This window comes from Cucumis sativus, chromosome 6 (assembly GCF_000004075.3).
Source record: "Cucumis sativus cultivar 9930 chromosome 6, Cucumber_9930_V3, whole genome shotgun sequence".
Lineage (NCBI taxonomy): Eukaryota > Viridiplantae > Streptophyta > Magnoliopsida > Cucurbitales > Cucurbitaceae > Cucumis > Cucumis sativus.
In genome coordinates, this window is record NC_026660.2 from 30,486,927 (window position 1) to 30,503,381 (window position 16,455).

At 33.9% G+C, this 16,455-nt stretch overlaps 1 protein-coding gene across 2 annotated transcripts; it reads right to left on the minus strand.

Moving 5' to 3' along the window:
- Positions 1-2,735: 2,735 nt before the first annotated feature.
- Positions 2,736-15,133, minus strand: LOC101211139 (serine/threonine-protein phosphatase 6 regulatory subunit 2). Of its 2 annotated transcripts, XM_011660016.2 has the most exons (20): positions 15,119-15,133; positions 14,808-15,008; positions 12,979-13,082; positions 12,484-12,570; positions 12,317-12,392; positions 12,157-12,231; positions 11,958-12,011; positions 11,361-11,420; positions 10,988-11,104; positions 10,081-10,175; positions 9,767-9,969; positions 9,341-9,438; positions 7,274-7,374; positions 7,033-7,198; positions 6,359-6,481; positions 6,187-6,269; positions 5,147-5,288; positions 4,606-4,635; positions 4,437-4,507; positions 2,736-3,607 (listed from the first exon to the last, which is right to left on the minus strand). In XM_011660016.2, exons 2-20 carry the CDS (start codon positions 14,844-14,846, stop codon positions 3,022-3,024), a joined length of 2,310 nt encoding a protein of 769 aa, XP_011658318.1. In that variant the 5' UTR covers positions 14,847-15,008; positions 15,119-15,133; the 3' UTR covers positions 2,736-3,021. The 2 variants fall into 2 exon arrangements, with proteins under 2 accessions (XP_011658318.1, XP_004134561.1); XM_004134513.3 differs by having other exon boundaries at positions 14,808-15,120.
- Between the last annotated feature and the right edge of the window lie 1,322 nt (positions 15,134-16,455).

A 16,455-nucleotide genomic window follows, 5' to 3' on the forward strand; every position in this document is an offset into this window, starting at 1 on the left:
AGCTGGCTGGGGCCACTGTCGGATTATTTGAATAAATTTATAAATAACATAAAATAAAGGAAAGTTTATTATTTTGGAATTTGGAAACTTGGACTTCAATTCATTTTGGCGGAAACCATTTTAATTTTCAAAACATGACAAAAAAATTCAAGAGATAAATCAAATAAAAATTATTGAGTTGAGTTCAACTCGGACGAGTTCACTCGGTTGTTGGCTAAGAAGGTGGGAAAATAAAAGTCAACAATATATCATACTTGGCCTTTTTCATCAATCAATTTCTGCTTTTTATTTTTCCTTTATTTCTCTCTTTTTTTTCTTTCCAAAACTTAGGTTTGAAAAGATGCCAAAACTTTGAGATTCCTACATGTTAGATGAAGAGATAAAGGAGTAATAATAACTTTATTTTTCCTTTCTAATGCTACCTTACTAGTTTAAAAGTTTCGAGGGATGATATAAAATGTCTTTCGATTCTACTTTTAACTTTTACATTGTTGTTATTATTTTACTCTTCTCAATGCGTGTTTCACTTGAAAATGTGAGGATTGAAGTGTAAGTGAGAGGAGAATAAAGGGAGTATTATGAAGATTAATATATACGAGTATCGCTGTGTTATTTAACTTTGTTTTTACACAAGCTTTTCTAAATTCCATTAATGTCATTGTTATGTCACTATTATACAGTACCATTCATTACGAATTTTAAAACTTCAATCTCTCTATTTAAATCAAAGGTAGGTTGAACATTCAATGTAGCATTAAAAACTAAATACTTAAATCTTCAGCTACTACTACTAAGCTTGATGCCACAGAATATGATGTAATTACTTACAATCATGCTTAACATTATTTAGCAAGACAACCCAACTAATAGATTCAGTTGGTTTAGTTTGCATTATAGATTTTTAACATTTCACCATCAGTTTGATGTATTTATAAGTAATTTAAAATATTACCCTCCAAAATGTATTGAATTAATCATCCCTACATGGCTTTGCTTGCTACGAAATTAATAATATTCGTGTACGAAGGAGAACTCTATTATGGCTCTTGAGACCATTACTTACCGTAGAAGAATCGAATATGATAGTCACGTGTTACTAGAATACAAGCTAAGTCTCACTGAATTATATGAAACAACTATAATAATGTGATTGATAATTTTGTACGGCTAGATATATGAGAGTGGAAAAAAACAAGTTGCACGATGATCTAACCACATCCATTAGAAGCAAGACATAAAATTATTTAGTAACCATGCATGATTGACTAAATTATCACAAGTTTAAACATTGAAAAATTTTGAATTCTAAATTTGATCACGTTTTCTATTATATATATATATAATCCACAATTAATATAAGGACTGGTTTTTTTTTGTCATATCTAGTGTCTATATCCACTGTTTAGGGATTTTATTTTTTCATAATTTGAGGGTTATCTTATGACACGATTTTAGCAATCAATGATTGAAAGTATAGGCCTAAAAGCTAAAACTACGATTAATTATGTAGTGAACCCTAAATAATTCTTGTTTGGTAGAGCAGGCACATCACAATGCTGTGGTTTATTGTGAGAAAAATCAAATCTTAGTATGGGTTACCGGCACCGACTTTGTTGCCGGTTATGCCTAGCTCATAGCATTGTGCTTCGTAGAGCTGTGTTTCTAGTTTTAGTGTCAGTTTTTTTACATGATATATAGATAACAAAAAGGAGAACCAACCTGTTGCGTACGAGAGCTTGAAAAATAGCGATATCGAGAATGCAGGATGAGGCCCCAGAATGATAGGTTGTGGCCCTCCAACTGAGTAATTATTTATCATGCTTGGCAATACTATGAAACATTTGCATTACTCTTTACCAATAGAGTTTCCAAAAGTGATTTTAACAAATTTGTCAGGTTCAAAATCATTAAAAAGACAAGTTTAAAGACCTAATTTACACAATTAACTGTCACATTCTATAAAAATTTTGAGAAATAATCACTCTTAAATATGCTCATTCAATTATTTTAATTACCATTACTATATAAGAAAAAAGAGGAGGAACCCGTAGACTGGCAAATGCTTTTTTATATTATTATTATTTCAATTAAATCATATCGGTAAATTACACAAAGTTGCAAATTATAAAAGTATATTAATAAAATAATTAGAATGTGTTCAAAACTACCAATAAAAGAGACTACGGTGAATAATTCAACCTACTACCAAATATGACGTACAAATTACGTCAGTTGCTTTAGAAAAGAAGTTGATGGTATTTCGCTTTCAAATAATGCACCCAACACACTAATGATAAGACAACGTAAATTTATGTCTATTTCAAAGACCCCATGCATAATAGGTTTTGATATCTGGCATTAGTCAAATAAAAACATTTGCCAAAGATTTAAAAAATAAAAAAACTATACCAACTAGAACATAACTTAACTAATCAAGCTATGTATTCTAAGGTTAAAAATTTGAATCTAACATAGAATAAAAACAATAAAAAGAAAATAGCATTTGTGGGGTAGATAATAGTTGTAGATTTGTATAATTTGATGATATGCTGTCATCTGATGATCATGTACAAAAGATGATTAATACCGAGTTTCAACAGCAAATGGTGGGGTCTTGTACTTTACTTTTCCGATTTCTTCAGCAAGTACTCGAATTCGATCTCACCATCATCAATATTCTGCACAAAGGCAAAGCTTCCAGACAGGAGAATTAAGATAAACCTTGTCGGCGCCCATTAATAACTAAATGCTATTTAATTACCCGCAAAAAATTATATATATATCTGACATCAGAACCTTATCTTTCATAGAGATACCATGAGAGTCACAGACAAACATAAGACCTCAACTTTTCTACAGAGGGTGAGAAAGAATAATCAACCTATTATACCTTCACCTTGCTCCATTGATTAATGTACACAAGGATCTAAGAATACAATTCCCTAGCCAGCAAAACAAGCCTAAGGGTTCATCTACCCACGGGATCAATGTTGAACATATCAGTCAGCGTATCTTTTGAACCTAGTTCCCAGCTTCCTTTGGGCTCTTGATGTCCACTGTTACATCATTGGTTTCTGCATCATTGACTGTCTCCTCACTAGTAGTAGATTTTGATTTTACATCAACTTTTTCATCCGATTTTGTCGGATCAGGAGAATCCAGTTTATCGTGATCATTGGTTGGTGTTGATACCTGCCCAGCAGCAGCTTCTTTATCAATCTCTGCGGATGGAGAGGGTTCTGTGGCCTGTGGTTCAGTAACCTCTGAAACTTCCCCATTTGGAAGTGTTAAAGATGAACCTTCATCATTTGAGGTTTCCCTCCATTCGACCCACTCAGGCGGCTTATCAGTCTCGTTGGCCACTATTTCTTTTGAATTGTTTGTTACACTGCGTGAGTTTTCTGATGTTCCTTGTGATCCTGGGGAGGATGTTGCAGTGTCATCCAAATCATCTTCTTCACCAACAATAACATCATCACCACCATCATTGACGATTCCAGTCTCCTTGATATCAGGAGGGGGAGAAGCAAGCAAGCCAGTTGTACGATCATTTGCAATTAAATCATTCTCAAAAGCAAACCAATTTGAATTTGTAAAGAGAGAGCCGCTGTATGAAAGGGAAAAGCAATTTAATTAACTTTATGGTGAGAAAAGGGGGAATTTAAAAAAACCTCTATTATATTGACCACCTTCACCTAATAATATACCAAATAGGGGTGCTCCAAAATTTTGAAAACCCGGCCTACCCAAACCGTAAGGGTTTGGTTAAATTATATTTTGGGTTGGATTGGATTGAAAATTTTATAAAAATTGGATTTCGGATTGGTTCTCAGGTTCATAATTTTTTTGGTCGGGTGCAACCTGGACCGAAATTATACATTATTATATATCACTCATTAGTCTATCTCCACCATTATTTCATGTGATATTTCTTTTTTAATTATTATGAGCTTAGTCTTTTGAGATTGAAACAATAAATGACTAAAAATGTTTGTATTTACCATTTGTTTGTTTTTTTATATAAGGAACATGTATATTCATATAACAAAAGAGAACCTAAGGGTAGAGGACAGGAGGGTCCTCCCCGAAAGAAACAAAAAAACGATGGTCTTCCAATTGTTGAATATCATACAAAGGCTATAATCAATTACCAATAGTTAAAACAACTTCAAATTATATATATTTTAAATTTTTTAAAACTCCACTGTATTAATAAGGAGGTTGTAATTGACTATTTTGTTGTTACTTTTTTTAAAAAAAAAAAAATGAACTTTTTCTTCCCTATTTCTCATAACCCTTATCTCCTCCATTGTTTTATTGTGAAAATAACATATTCTTACTATGGAAATCGCCTTATTTTCACGGATGTAACATGATAGTTATAGATTATCAGTGACCATTTGTTGAAAAAGAAAAAACAAGGAAACCGGATTTACCTTTCCTGGTCATCACCTAAACGCAGAGAGGATATAACAACTTCTGCAGATTCATCATCAAAATAAACATCCTGCAAAAGCTCTATATCAGAAAACACTTCTACTTTCAAAAGACAATTTCCTACAAGATCGTCCCAAAATCAAAAGGTAAAGGTTACAGTCATCACACCTCATCATCACGTTCGAGTGAGCCCTGAGCCTGAAAAGTAAGAAAATAATTGGTGAAAAAGAGATATAATCAAGAATATATAATGCCCATTCAATAGAGAAGTTTGTAGGCTTCAGCTAAAAGTATAAATCTTTTCCATTAGAGGATACTGAACCTCATGAGAGCAACCATTTAACTTCTCCCAAGGAATCACATATTAATATTTCTCTCATATACTTCTACCGTTCTGGAAAAATGTAAAATATATGAAACAGAGTATTTGTTCATCATCTTCAAACTTCTCTTACAATATTTTATTTCTTTGTGTTCTTTGCATTTTTACCAATCAGTATTGCTCCGGATGAAAAAAAAAATGTAAGGAATAGAAAGTGGCAGACCAGGTATAATGCATGCAAGAAACCTGACATCCTAATTCTTGCATTTTAGAAGTCAGAACACACTTATATATTGATACTCTCCATATCAGTTCCCTGCTCAAGGAACTATCATTTTAGAGTTTAGGGTTTAGGGTAGACAACAGTAATACAAAATCCTTCAGTACCTCGTCCATATCATCATTGCTATAAATGCCATATCGAAAGGCTTGGCTCAAGTTATTAGCTAGAGCTGCAACATCATAGTCTCTGTCTTGGTAATCGTCATCATCACTATCCCTAGTTCGATCCTGCAGTGCTGTTGGGCGCCTATAGAAAACAATAATTTCAAATCAAGAAGATATGCAAGAAAAATCAATGCTAAGCTATAAAAAATAACCCAACGTTGTGATGACAGTAACTCAAACATTAGAAATGAAGTGCACAAGTGTAAATTGGGCGACGATTGAATGAAAAACACTTAGCCAGCATAAGATGTGAGTGAAGAAATGTAAAACATAATAATAACGTTGAACCATGTCATACTGCCACTTCTTGTGTTGATTGATGACCAGGTGAACCATGTCCCTGATCCATCTTTCTCAGGCAAATACCAATAAAAAAATCAGTTAAAATAATGATTGATCACATATTATAGCTGATCTGGTCAGCTCACACCAAAACAACTCCATGAATTCCAACAGTTCATCTATTCAAAGCATACTTCAATTAATATCAGGCGAGAAGAAAGTAATGAATTGTATATCATAATCATTTCAATCATTCAAGGCCCACAGTACCTATTATAGTGCAACATCATGGAAAACTAAAAATATTCTTCCCCAATCCCTGGTCGGCTTTGGACTTCTGTTGGGTTTGACTTTAAAGTTTAAGGACTCTCTAGCTTTGGTTTCCAATCTGGAGATGATTTGTTAGGTTTTAAGTGTTCGCTTTTTGTTGTCTTCTCCTCTTTGCATCTCAATATATTTCTTCTTCTTTTGTTTTTCTCAATTTCTTTATTCTTCCAAAGGTTAATGTATCTTTGAGCATTAGTCTCAATGAAAAGTTACCTTATCTTTTTAAAGAGGAAAAAAAATCTTCCCAAATCTTTGTGTGGATTTTGTTTTGGTTGGGTTGTCATAAGATGGACACTTGCGATCTGGGTGTTGTGCAGACCGTTGGTACTTGTAATGAAAAGAAGTGAAAATAAGCAAAGGAAAAGACATACCCACACGCCCACTGGTAGACATTTTCCAATGCATTACGCTTCAAAAGAACATTTGTTTGCCAGTCATTCCATTCGGTGTTTTCCTGTTGAAGAGAAGTGTGGGAAAATTTAAGCCTTGTAATGATGTCACTGAGAATTGAAAAAAAAGAAAAAGAAAAAAAAAAGAACCGACCTGCAAATGAGATTGAATCTCACTACTGTTGTTTGCCAGTTGAACGAGTTTGTTAGATATGTGTGTTAAGTGGCCAATGTTTCCTATCCTAGGTGGTGATCTACCTTCTGCAGGAACTGTTGGCTGAAGAACAAGTAGGAAAAATGAAAAACAGAAACACTTTCAGAAACGACGATTAAAGAAAAGTAACAATTAACCAACAATGGGTCATTGGCAATTCATGTAAGAACATTTGACAGATCTCGGTTGTTCTTTCTTTCTATTTTTCTTTTTAAAAAAAAACAGAATTGTTCATTAAGAAAATGAAAAGAGATTAATGCTCAAGATCAAAATAAAAAATAAATAGAATAAACAAATAAAAGGAAACAAAAACTGAGAACAATATAAAACAAAACTAATAAAGGATCTTGGGCAGTCCAATGGTAACTAAATCTCAGGTTCAGTCAAAGCTTTCCTGTCTGATATTTGGTTAAAAAAAATTTGTTTGGGTTCTGCTAGTCTAAAACTTTCTGTCTTGGTGTTCTCTCTCCAAGCATTTTGCACATTAAAAACAATGGCAGTATCAAGCTTTCCCTCGATCTCTTTGTTTTTCTCAAGATCATAATTTTTCAGATAGATCGGACAACATACCTAACTTCTGAAAGACCAGACATCAATAGAAATTGAGCATTTACCTTGTTCGCATCAACTGGCAAAGTGAAATGCTTTTCAGCGTTCAGTATCTTCCCCACAAGATTACACTCATTAAGAAGATGCTGTACAAGGGAAGAATTCTTGCTCTCTAAACATGACACTACAATATTTTCTACATGGTGATGCAGAAAGTTATTGTATGGGTACCTATTATTGCAGAGAACCAAATGTCACTATGGATCTCATCAACATTCAAGTTATAGTTGAAATACAGAAACTTACTCAAAGAACAAATCCAAAATACGTTTAATTGCTCCAAGATTAATCAACTCCTCGGCAGCTTTACTACCCACCGTGAGTAAGACCGATATGAATTCTACAATCTGAAATATCTCAAGGTACAATCAGGGGAACATTTCTAAATAAGAAACATAACATTTTACTGAAAAGCAAAATATAAAAGGGACCCAGAGAATCACGGAGTTACAAAAATGCTGACCAATAGGTAGAAAAAGTACTTGCAAATCAAGGAGGAAAAGAAATCCAAGAAGACAGTAAAAATCAAAGTATCCAAAATCTGTTCGATATTTCTAACAGCCTGTTGGAAGACTATCATATTTCTTTCTGCATAAATATGAAAAATAACTAAAGAAGAAGAAGCTTCAAAAGTATTTAGCCATTGTCACAACACTAACGTCTTAGCCTTATGTTTAAAGTGCGCAGTCATAACAACTTTATATGATCACAACTACAACCTAGGCTGCAAGGATACTTCTCACCACCGTTTCTTCCAAATGAGGCTTTAGAAGAACATTGGTCTAAGAAGAAAGAAGGCATCTTTACTAAGAATTAAGATTCACTTGCGACCATCTAAATGGGCAGTTTTTTATCAAGGGATTTTATGCAAGATGGGCATCGAATTTTTTAGTTTGACCAGAAGCACCTTCTCCTTTTTGTTTGGTTTTGTCCACCTAAGTGGGAAGTTTTTGAACAAGGGATGTTACGCAAGAGGGTTGTCAGATATTTTACTTTGGTTGGGAAGCTCCTTCTTTTCCTCTAGGTTGTTGCTCTTTTCCAATAGAGAAACGGCACATGGGCCTCACTTTTGTCCTTGCTTGAGGTGGTTGTTTTAGGCTGGGTAGAAAGGATTTTAGGCGTGAAGTTTCAATCCTTCAAAGGGGTTCTCGTGTAACTCCTATGTCATAGGCTTGTTTATCCATCCCCAATAAGCGAGTGGGTTTTCACACCTCAAGAGGATTAAGATCCCTAGAAAAGTTAAGTATTTTACCTGGCAAGTTTTACATGTAAGAGTTAACAATTTGGATGCCCTGTGAGGAGGACGCCTTCGCAAGTTAGATGGTTTTGTTGTACTTTGTTGAAAGGCAAAGGAAGATCTAGATCACACTCTTTGGAGATGTGAATACGCAAAAGCTGTGCAGAGTGACTTCTAGGCTTTTGGAGGATATAATCAGGAAGTTCTTCCATCATCAACCCTTTCATGTGAAGGGTTCTTTATGGCTTGTTGGGAGGTGCACTAATTTGTGGGATCTTTTAGGTGAGCAGAATGGAGCGTCCAGAGGGTTGGACGAGAACCCTATTGAATTTTGGTCTCTCGTTAGATTTCATGTTTCCCTCTAGACAATGAGTTGGTGTAAGAGTACTTCTTTCTTCAAATCTTACACCCTTTTTTCCTTTTTAACCAATTGGAGATTTATCATGTAACTTCTTCAGCTTGGGCTACGGCCTCTTTTTGTAAATTTCATACATCAATTATTAAATTTGTTTCCCATAAAAAAATGTTTCCAGGCTTCAAACATGTCATGTTAAAAAATTTAAACAATTATTTATTCTTAAAATAATTGTTTTTCTAAAAGAGGAAGTAGATGTAGAAAAAGGATCAATATCATGATTTTTTTTTCTTCAAGTATTTTTTCACTAACAATAATCCTTTCATACAATACCCTTAAAAATATGAGCAACAATGCAACTTAACCAAGAAGCAAGAGCCATCTCAAAGTCTCAAAGTACACAGATCAACTTATTTGTCTTTTCTCCAATCATCAAGACTTGCATTCTTATTTTCTTTCATATAGAAACGCTATAGTTTCATTGAGAGGGAAAAACCTTAGAAAAGAAAGGTGACAAAAAAACCTTAGAAAGTAAAGGTGAAAAGATGTCGACAACCCACCTTACTGGGTTCTGGTTCTTTTTTAACCATATTTTTTTTTTCATCAATGAAAATTGATAAAATAAATAATTGAATGAAATTTTATAAAAATAGAAGTAAATTATTCAAGTACTGAGTTTATAGTAGCCTATATATGCTAACTTAAACCAAATGAAAGATACCTTCAGACGATGTTTCCCAAGAGGTGGCTGTAACTTTCCGTATGTAGTAACCAAAATTTTATCTGATGAAGAAACGTCCAGCAGCTTGAGCAACCTGCCTGAACAGATGCAGACCACCACAGTATTCAAAATCTCCCATCAAAAGTCAAATAACACAAGCAAGCAAGATTATGTATTCTCTGTCTTCAACCTATGTTGTACATTTCATTACTTGTATGAAATCTATTTTTTCAAAAAAAGAAAAATCCTTCAAATATCATAATTCATAAAGTATGAAATTTATTCGACTATGAAGACCCAGCAAGTACAAGTTAATCAAATTGAACGGTTAATAATTTCATACGATGCCCATTAATACCTTTGATTAACTGGCTTATTAAGTAAACAAATGATTGACTTTACAAGGCCCAATGGCCAATACGATACCTAAACTCTCCAACATGCCCTCTACAGTTTCCATAGTTGCTGAAACAGTAGATCCATGAGTCATTTGGCGGTTGTATGAATAAGCTGTTCCAGCTGTTAGCCTCCTAGGATCCAACAAGGATATGCACACTGATAACGAATTTATTAAAACAGATGTTGGTCGTGAATCTTCCAAAGCATGGCAAAACAGTCTTCCTACAAAACTGATTGGACAACGAGAACCATTATTAGTCAACAATGTAAAATTGCAGGTTTTTTTCTTTCTTTCTTTTTTAATGCAGGTATATGAGAACTACAACAATCGAAAACATTACCTTGGGCTGGAAATTTTAGCCAAAAGACCAGGAGGAGCAAATCGAGTAATAGCACAAAGTGTTTCTGCTGCATTAGAATGAACTTCTGAACAATCCTGAAAGAATGATCAAATTAAAGATTCACCTACGACGACTGGAAAGTGCTCATTGAAGCTTTGCTGGGAGGTCTATCTACCCTGCCCTTAGGCTGCAGTTTTTCTTTGTTGGAATATAACTAAAGGTCTTTTCTTATAAAAAAACAAAACGATAGAACTCCAGAACAAAAGGGAGGTTCCTTTTGTTCAAAATCTGACACGTGTAAAGGCAAAACACAAAAAACTTGTTTTATTTTGAATAAGCTGTACATATATGACAACGGAGCAAAACAAAAAAATTATAGTAGATAATTTGCAATAAGTTCTTTCTGCATGAGAAGCATAATTTCTAACCGTCCATTTAGAATCAAGAAGTTATTATAAACTTTTTTTTAATTTGATTTGAAATACTAGAAACTATCATAGAATTTTATTCATTTCAAATCTTTCTCATTCCAAAGGAAGTAAAAAAAAGTTAATCATTTCTTGAACTTTTTTGGAGATAAAAAAATTATTTTACTAATATACCCTTTAAATCAATTATTTGAGGATGAGCAGTTCGCCAATGGACTCTTATCAGGAGTATGGATACCACCAAAAGCAAGGTTCCAAAGGAAAAATGTGACAATCTTGGGAATGCTATTCTTTCCTAAAAGCTTTTAGCCTTTCAGTACGGACCCAGTAAAAACTGGCTAGCTTTGGTGGAAGGAAAGCAAAGTGCAGCGAAAGCTGAAAAGTTACGTGAATTCACTAAGAAAAAGATGTCTCCACCAAATGAGAAGGCAAGTAAACATTCTTATGGGCGGAATGACTTCCTCAAGAAAGTGACTTACTGAAGAACTGAACTTGTCCACTATCATCTCCAGCACATCAGTCTCTTCAATCCACTTCATTGAATCTGTATAGCTTGAATACAGATGTTCATCGGCGCCAAGAAGCCTAATCAAAACCTGTTGAGAAGGAACAATTCCTATGAGCTTCACAATGTACAGTCAGTAAAGATGTCAAAGCACTAACGCCCCAACCCAAAGATGTCGCTCCAACCATGTAATTTAAAAATAAAAAACTAAAAAAGTTAAGAGTAGAAGTAACCACTACCGAGCAAAAACATTAATTCAGATACCGCATTGCAAATAGCATAAACCATTATTGTAATGAAAGAGTTAAAATACCAGATGCAACAAAGAAAGGTGACCAACAACCAACCTCCATGATGGAAGTAATTCCTATCAGATCAACTAGCTTCTTTACAATTGCTTGATGTTCCTGGAAATCCATGTGAAAAGTAGATCATCAGAATAAAACGACCACATATTTAGCTTAAACTTACATACACGGAAAAAGTTTTTAAAGAGTTCCATTGAGGGGCTAGAAAATTGGTCAAGTGTGGTCCTCGCTTTTTTAACATGTTTGTATTAATTTTTCTCTGAAGAAACCACCCAAGAGTTGATGTCATTTCATTGAAAAACATCACAAAATGTTATCAGAAAAGATAAAGAGAACTGAATGATAAAAAATGGAATTGCAACATCTTGAGCAAAGAAAAATGCAATAAGCGATTTGCAGATTAAGAAAATCTAAGCGAAAGACAGCATTGTTCCACTGAACCCTTCTTCCTTCTATTATATATTGACTATGTGATATCAAACAGGTCCAACACAACTTTACCTGGCAAACTCACTGTACTTCGGTCATGTATAAAATGTAGAAAGTCAAGTGAAATTGAGAATGGCTCAATCGGTCATACTCTTAAAAAAGAAAAAAATATCAAAAAAATTAAGGGAAAATGGCATACAAACTTACTTGAACATATTTCATAAATGGAATTGTCTTCCGCAACAATAAGCATATGACAACCTGACAAGGAAGTAAGTTTACAAAACAGATATTCCAAAAATCTTTCCCATGAAAGAAATAGAAAGTGGTTGAAAGTTGAAACAAGTGAAAGACTAACCTAATATGGAGAAGATAATTCAGAACTAAAATATTATGAAAGTGATACCTTGCTGAAGTAGCCAGCCAATAGTGTGCTATGAGAAGAGTTGGGTTCTAGGAAGGAAAACAACAAGTTCATCAACTGCAAACGACCACAGCAGCAAATAAGTAATTGATCTATCTTTATCGTTTATAATTTAATAGGGAAAAGAAAGCAAGTTCTCCACCTCTTCGTCCTCCACCAATGCTTTGAGAATTATATCGACTTCACAAGTAAAAATCTCACAAGCGATGAAAGGAAACCTGGGCAAGAATATGTGAGAATAACAGAATTTAAAATGAGAAAGGGAGAAGGCATGAAGAATGACGTCTGGAATGCGGAAGCAAAAATTACTTAAAACTTCGTTTCTTCTCAGCCTCTTCAGGAGCTTCTTCAACAATATATCTGATGAGCTGTTCAATCTGTGTTCTTTCTCTCAAGCTGCAAAGCATGAAAGCAGTCACCACAATCATCAATTAATAGAATATAATGAAACCCCCTCGGTAAAGCTCACATATTTATCTATTCCGGTTTTTCTTATCTGCCCAACCATCAAGGTTGCTGCTGTGAAGCAGTTCGCTTAATCAATGTAGTACAAATTTTAAAAACTAACAACATGGCAGTAAATAATAATAAGTAGAATGGATGGAAATGACAACACTACTGGGTGACTAGTACAGCAAGTACAAGTACTATCAAATGCAAATACAATGAGAGTTACATGATCCTATCAATTAATTTTTCTTCATGTGTTAGCAGCCTATCAACCAACCAAACGAAAAGATATGCCAACTATGGACCAGCAACATAGAAGAAAAGGAAAGATGATAAATTTCGAAGAAATATTACAAGTTAATAAGTCGACTATTAAGTGCTTTGCATTCCTGAATTATTTCATCCTCATCTAGAAGCTCCTCTAATGTAAAATTTTCCCTATCCAAAATTGTCTCCACCTGCAACAAATGAAAATAAAATGATTAAGAAACCCACAGTTACATTAAAACCCAAGTGAAGCTGGACCATTTTATCCTCCTATTCACAAAACAAGTAGAATGCAATATTAAAGTGCTCGTGCATCACTAGATTGATCTCCCACACCCATGGTAAACTTGGCAGGTAAAGAATCCCACCTTCCTAGGGATCTTAATCCTCTCCCAGGTAAAGAATTCCACCTTCCTAAGGATTTTAATCCTCTAAAGCACCATAAAGACTGACACATGGGACAAGGATTAATCAAATACTGATAGAAAGACTTGCATAAAAAAAAACCTTCCAAAGGATTGGGGCTCCGAAATCTAACGTCCCTACTCCTCTCTTAAACGGGTGACTCTCAGTAAAGAAAGAAGATTATATGGGTCTTTAATGATGTAAATATGATTGTACTGGTATTTTACTCTCTATTGTACTTTTACGGTATCGTTTAGGGCTCTCTAAATCTACACATGATTATATTAGTCTACTATTCTCTACATATGATTACATTGGTCTTCTAAAGGGGTGTGCCTATTGATGTAAAAATGGTTATAATATTCTTTTATTCACTGTTGTATGCTATATTTTAGGCTCTCTAAATCTACATATGTAACTAGAGTATTTGATTGAAGCATTTTCTCATATTGTCTCTCGCATCACGTAGCAAGGTACCAAGGCTAAAACTCTATAGGATTAGAGTCGGCCAATCAACAAAACCCCAATGTCCAATCGCCATCTGTTGGACATTGTGCTACCCTACCCTTTGTCCAGTGCACTAATGTGCAACGCCTGGAATATTTTCTCCCAGCCAACAAGTTCCAACTCCCATCTTTATTCACATTTTGCCTATAAATTCTTCTCAAATGTTGTACCTTGAAAGAATAATATATTTTTGGTTCGCAATCCTACTCAACGGTAACCAAATTGGATTTTCGACTTCTGAGTGATAGCTTCTTTCTGTAAGGTTGAACGATAAAGTTTGAGTAACCGAAACAGCCGTCTTTTTCTTAGCTGCTGAATCATGTGAAAATAAGCGAAGAAAAGGTGATTGACTTTTATTTTTCCTTTGGGGCCTTCTCACCGTGGAGAGTACAATGGGTAAATCTACTGGATACTTTCAAGGGTTTCCAACGGAATTACAGGTGCATTATAGTTTCTCTTTCGTGGTCATTAGTTAAAAAAACTAAGAAGAAAGAAGACGAGAAGACGAGAAGACGACAAATTACACTCCTATCAATTGAGAAATATGCATATCATCGTTGACGTTTGCAAAATGGGGTTTAACTCTGACTTCATCGATTATCAGTTCCAAAGATAAAATAAATGATAGTAATAAAAATAACGAAAATAAGTTACACCACTCCTGCACATCTCAACGAGGAACCGGGCGCATGAAAATATAGCTGACAGGAGAGGGTATGGACGGGATCATGTGGACGATAATCAAATTAAAAATGGAGAAAAACAGAGAGGCTGAAGACGACGCATTGCGAATTTGGTGAGTTGAGTTTATTAAATCAAATCGACGTTCTCAAACTTCATTTTCCTCCCCATGATCTTCACCGAACCGCGTATAGAATCTAGAATGTTGTCGATAAAAATTCTTCTTCGTACATGAAATTGAAACAATTCGCAGTACACAATCCACAGTAGAGCAAATGCTAGAGCAAAAATTGAATGGAGGGTGATAAAACAGAAAAACTCACAGGAGACGCTGTGGACAATCCGGCCATGCGCCAAAACATTGTGAATTGGAGGGAAAGATTGCCAAGCAAAACTCAGATCTGCAAACCCAGAAATCGAACCGCCTGGACGACCCGCCCTACCAAGGATCTTCAAAACCCACGGAGACCACAGAAAAAGCAATGATCCAGAGTCGCTTCAAGGAAACCCTAGAGAAGTATAATCTGAAAGTGCATGGATTGGAAACAAGTTGAGATGGATCGAAAGGAGGGTTTGAGGAGCAAAGCAACGATAGAACAGAATGAAAAATTAGAGAAGCGCAAATAATAATAACCTGAAATCGTGGAAATGTGATAGGATGTGATGCAAAAATATGCTTTTCTTTTTTTCTGTTCTTTCTTATTTTTATTTAAGCTTTTGTTACTATAAAAATTAACTTAACATTTAAAAACTAAATAAAATAAAATGAATTATGCTTGTTGTAATTTATTATTTATGCCTTTGTGAATATAAATATCTTCTTCCGAAAATAAAAAATTGTGCAATTTCTTTTAACATAATGATTAATTATTGGGCTCAAATGTTTTGTTTTGTTTATGCACATCCAACTTATTATTATGTTTACTTTTCCAAATATATACACATATATGTGATGTTATGTTATTTACTAAGAGACGAGTGGCGCTGCTGAACGTCAGTTGTTTTTAGATATAATTTCCAATCATTTTGGAAGGGATTATTAATTCATTTGTAAAATTTAACACAATCATATGACACATCATACATATATATATAAATATATATTCTTTCCTTTTTATAAAGAACTTTATAAAATTGTATGAATATACTTATAGGTCCACTTGCATTGTTGGCAAATAATAATGATAATAAACAACTATGTTAGATTAATGTCACTTTGATTTTTAAATAAATTGTCATATATTCTTTGTCAAATATTTAGTCTTTCGAATTAGTCGTCAAATTTATGTAGTTTCTCGTATTGTTATAGGCTTTCTATTTCTACCAACTGGACTTTTTTTACCCTACAACATTTGAAAATTGGTCATTGTTGAACACATGATCTCTTAGTTAGTTATTGAGACTGTGTCTTACTACTTTTTACCATCAAGTCAAATTATGATGGTCATATTACTATTTGATCGATGTATAATTTAGTTTCTGAATATTGTGAGTGCTTAACTAAGTACCAAATATTCATGTTTGCTGGATAGAAAATAAATAGGATATCATGGTGTTTTAGTATAATATATGGTGATTTCTTAGAATCGTTTGATTTTCATATAATTACCTTATGGAAGTTTTTTTTTTTCCTTTTGTTAATTAGTCAGTCATTCGATTGGCTTCATAATATACAAAGAAAATCACGTGACAGTAAGAAAGCAATCATGTGACAATCAAACAAAAACCATGAGGTATATATAAATCTACCTAATATTGAATGAAAATCACATAAGAAATCAAAAAACAATCAATAGGCAAAAGAGGGAGATAATAAAACAAAAATCGCAAAGCGTGAGATAAGAGAGACGATGGAAATAAATGACAAACCTTCAATATTATTTTAAAAATACTATAAGTTTTACAAACTTTTAATTTTGTTACACCAACCCTAAATATTTTACGAATTTGTTATATTTATTAAAATCAACT

Bases quoted from the DNA above. Each gene is read 5' to 3' on its own strand.
- LOC101211139 (XM_011660016.2), bottom strand. From the start codon at position 14,846: ATGTTTTGGCGCATGGCCGGATTGTCCACAGCGTCTCCT. The intron at 12,232-12,316 runs GTGGAGAACTTG...GGTCGTTTGCAG, and splicing joins CATTGGTGGAGGACGAAGAG to TTGATGAACTTGTTGTTTTC. The intron at 6,270-6,358 runs GTCGGTTCTTTT...TCTCTTCAACAG, and splicing joins AGATTCAATCTCATTTGCAG to GAAAACACCGAATGGAATGA.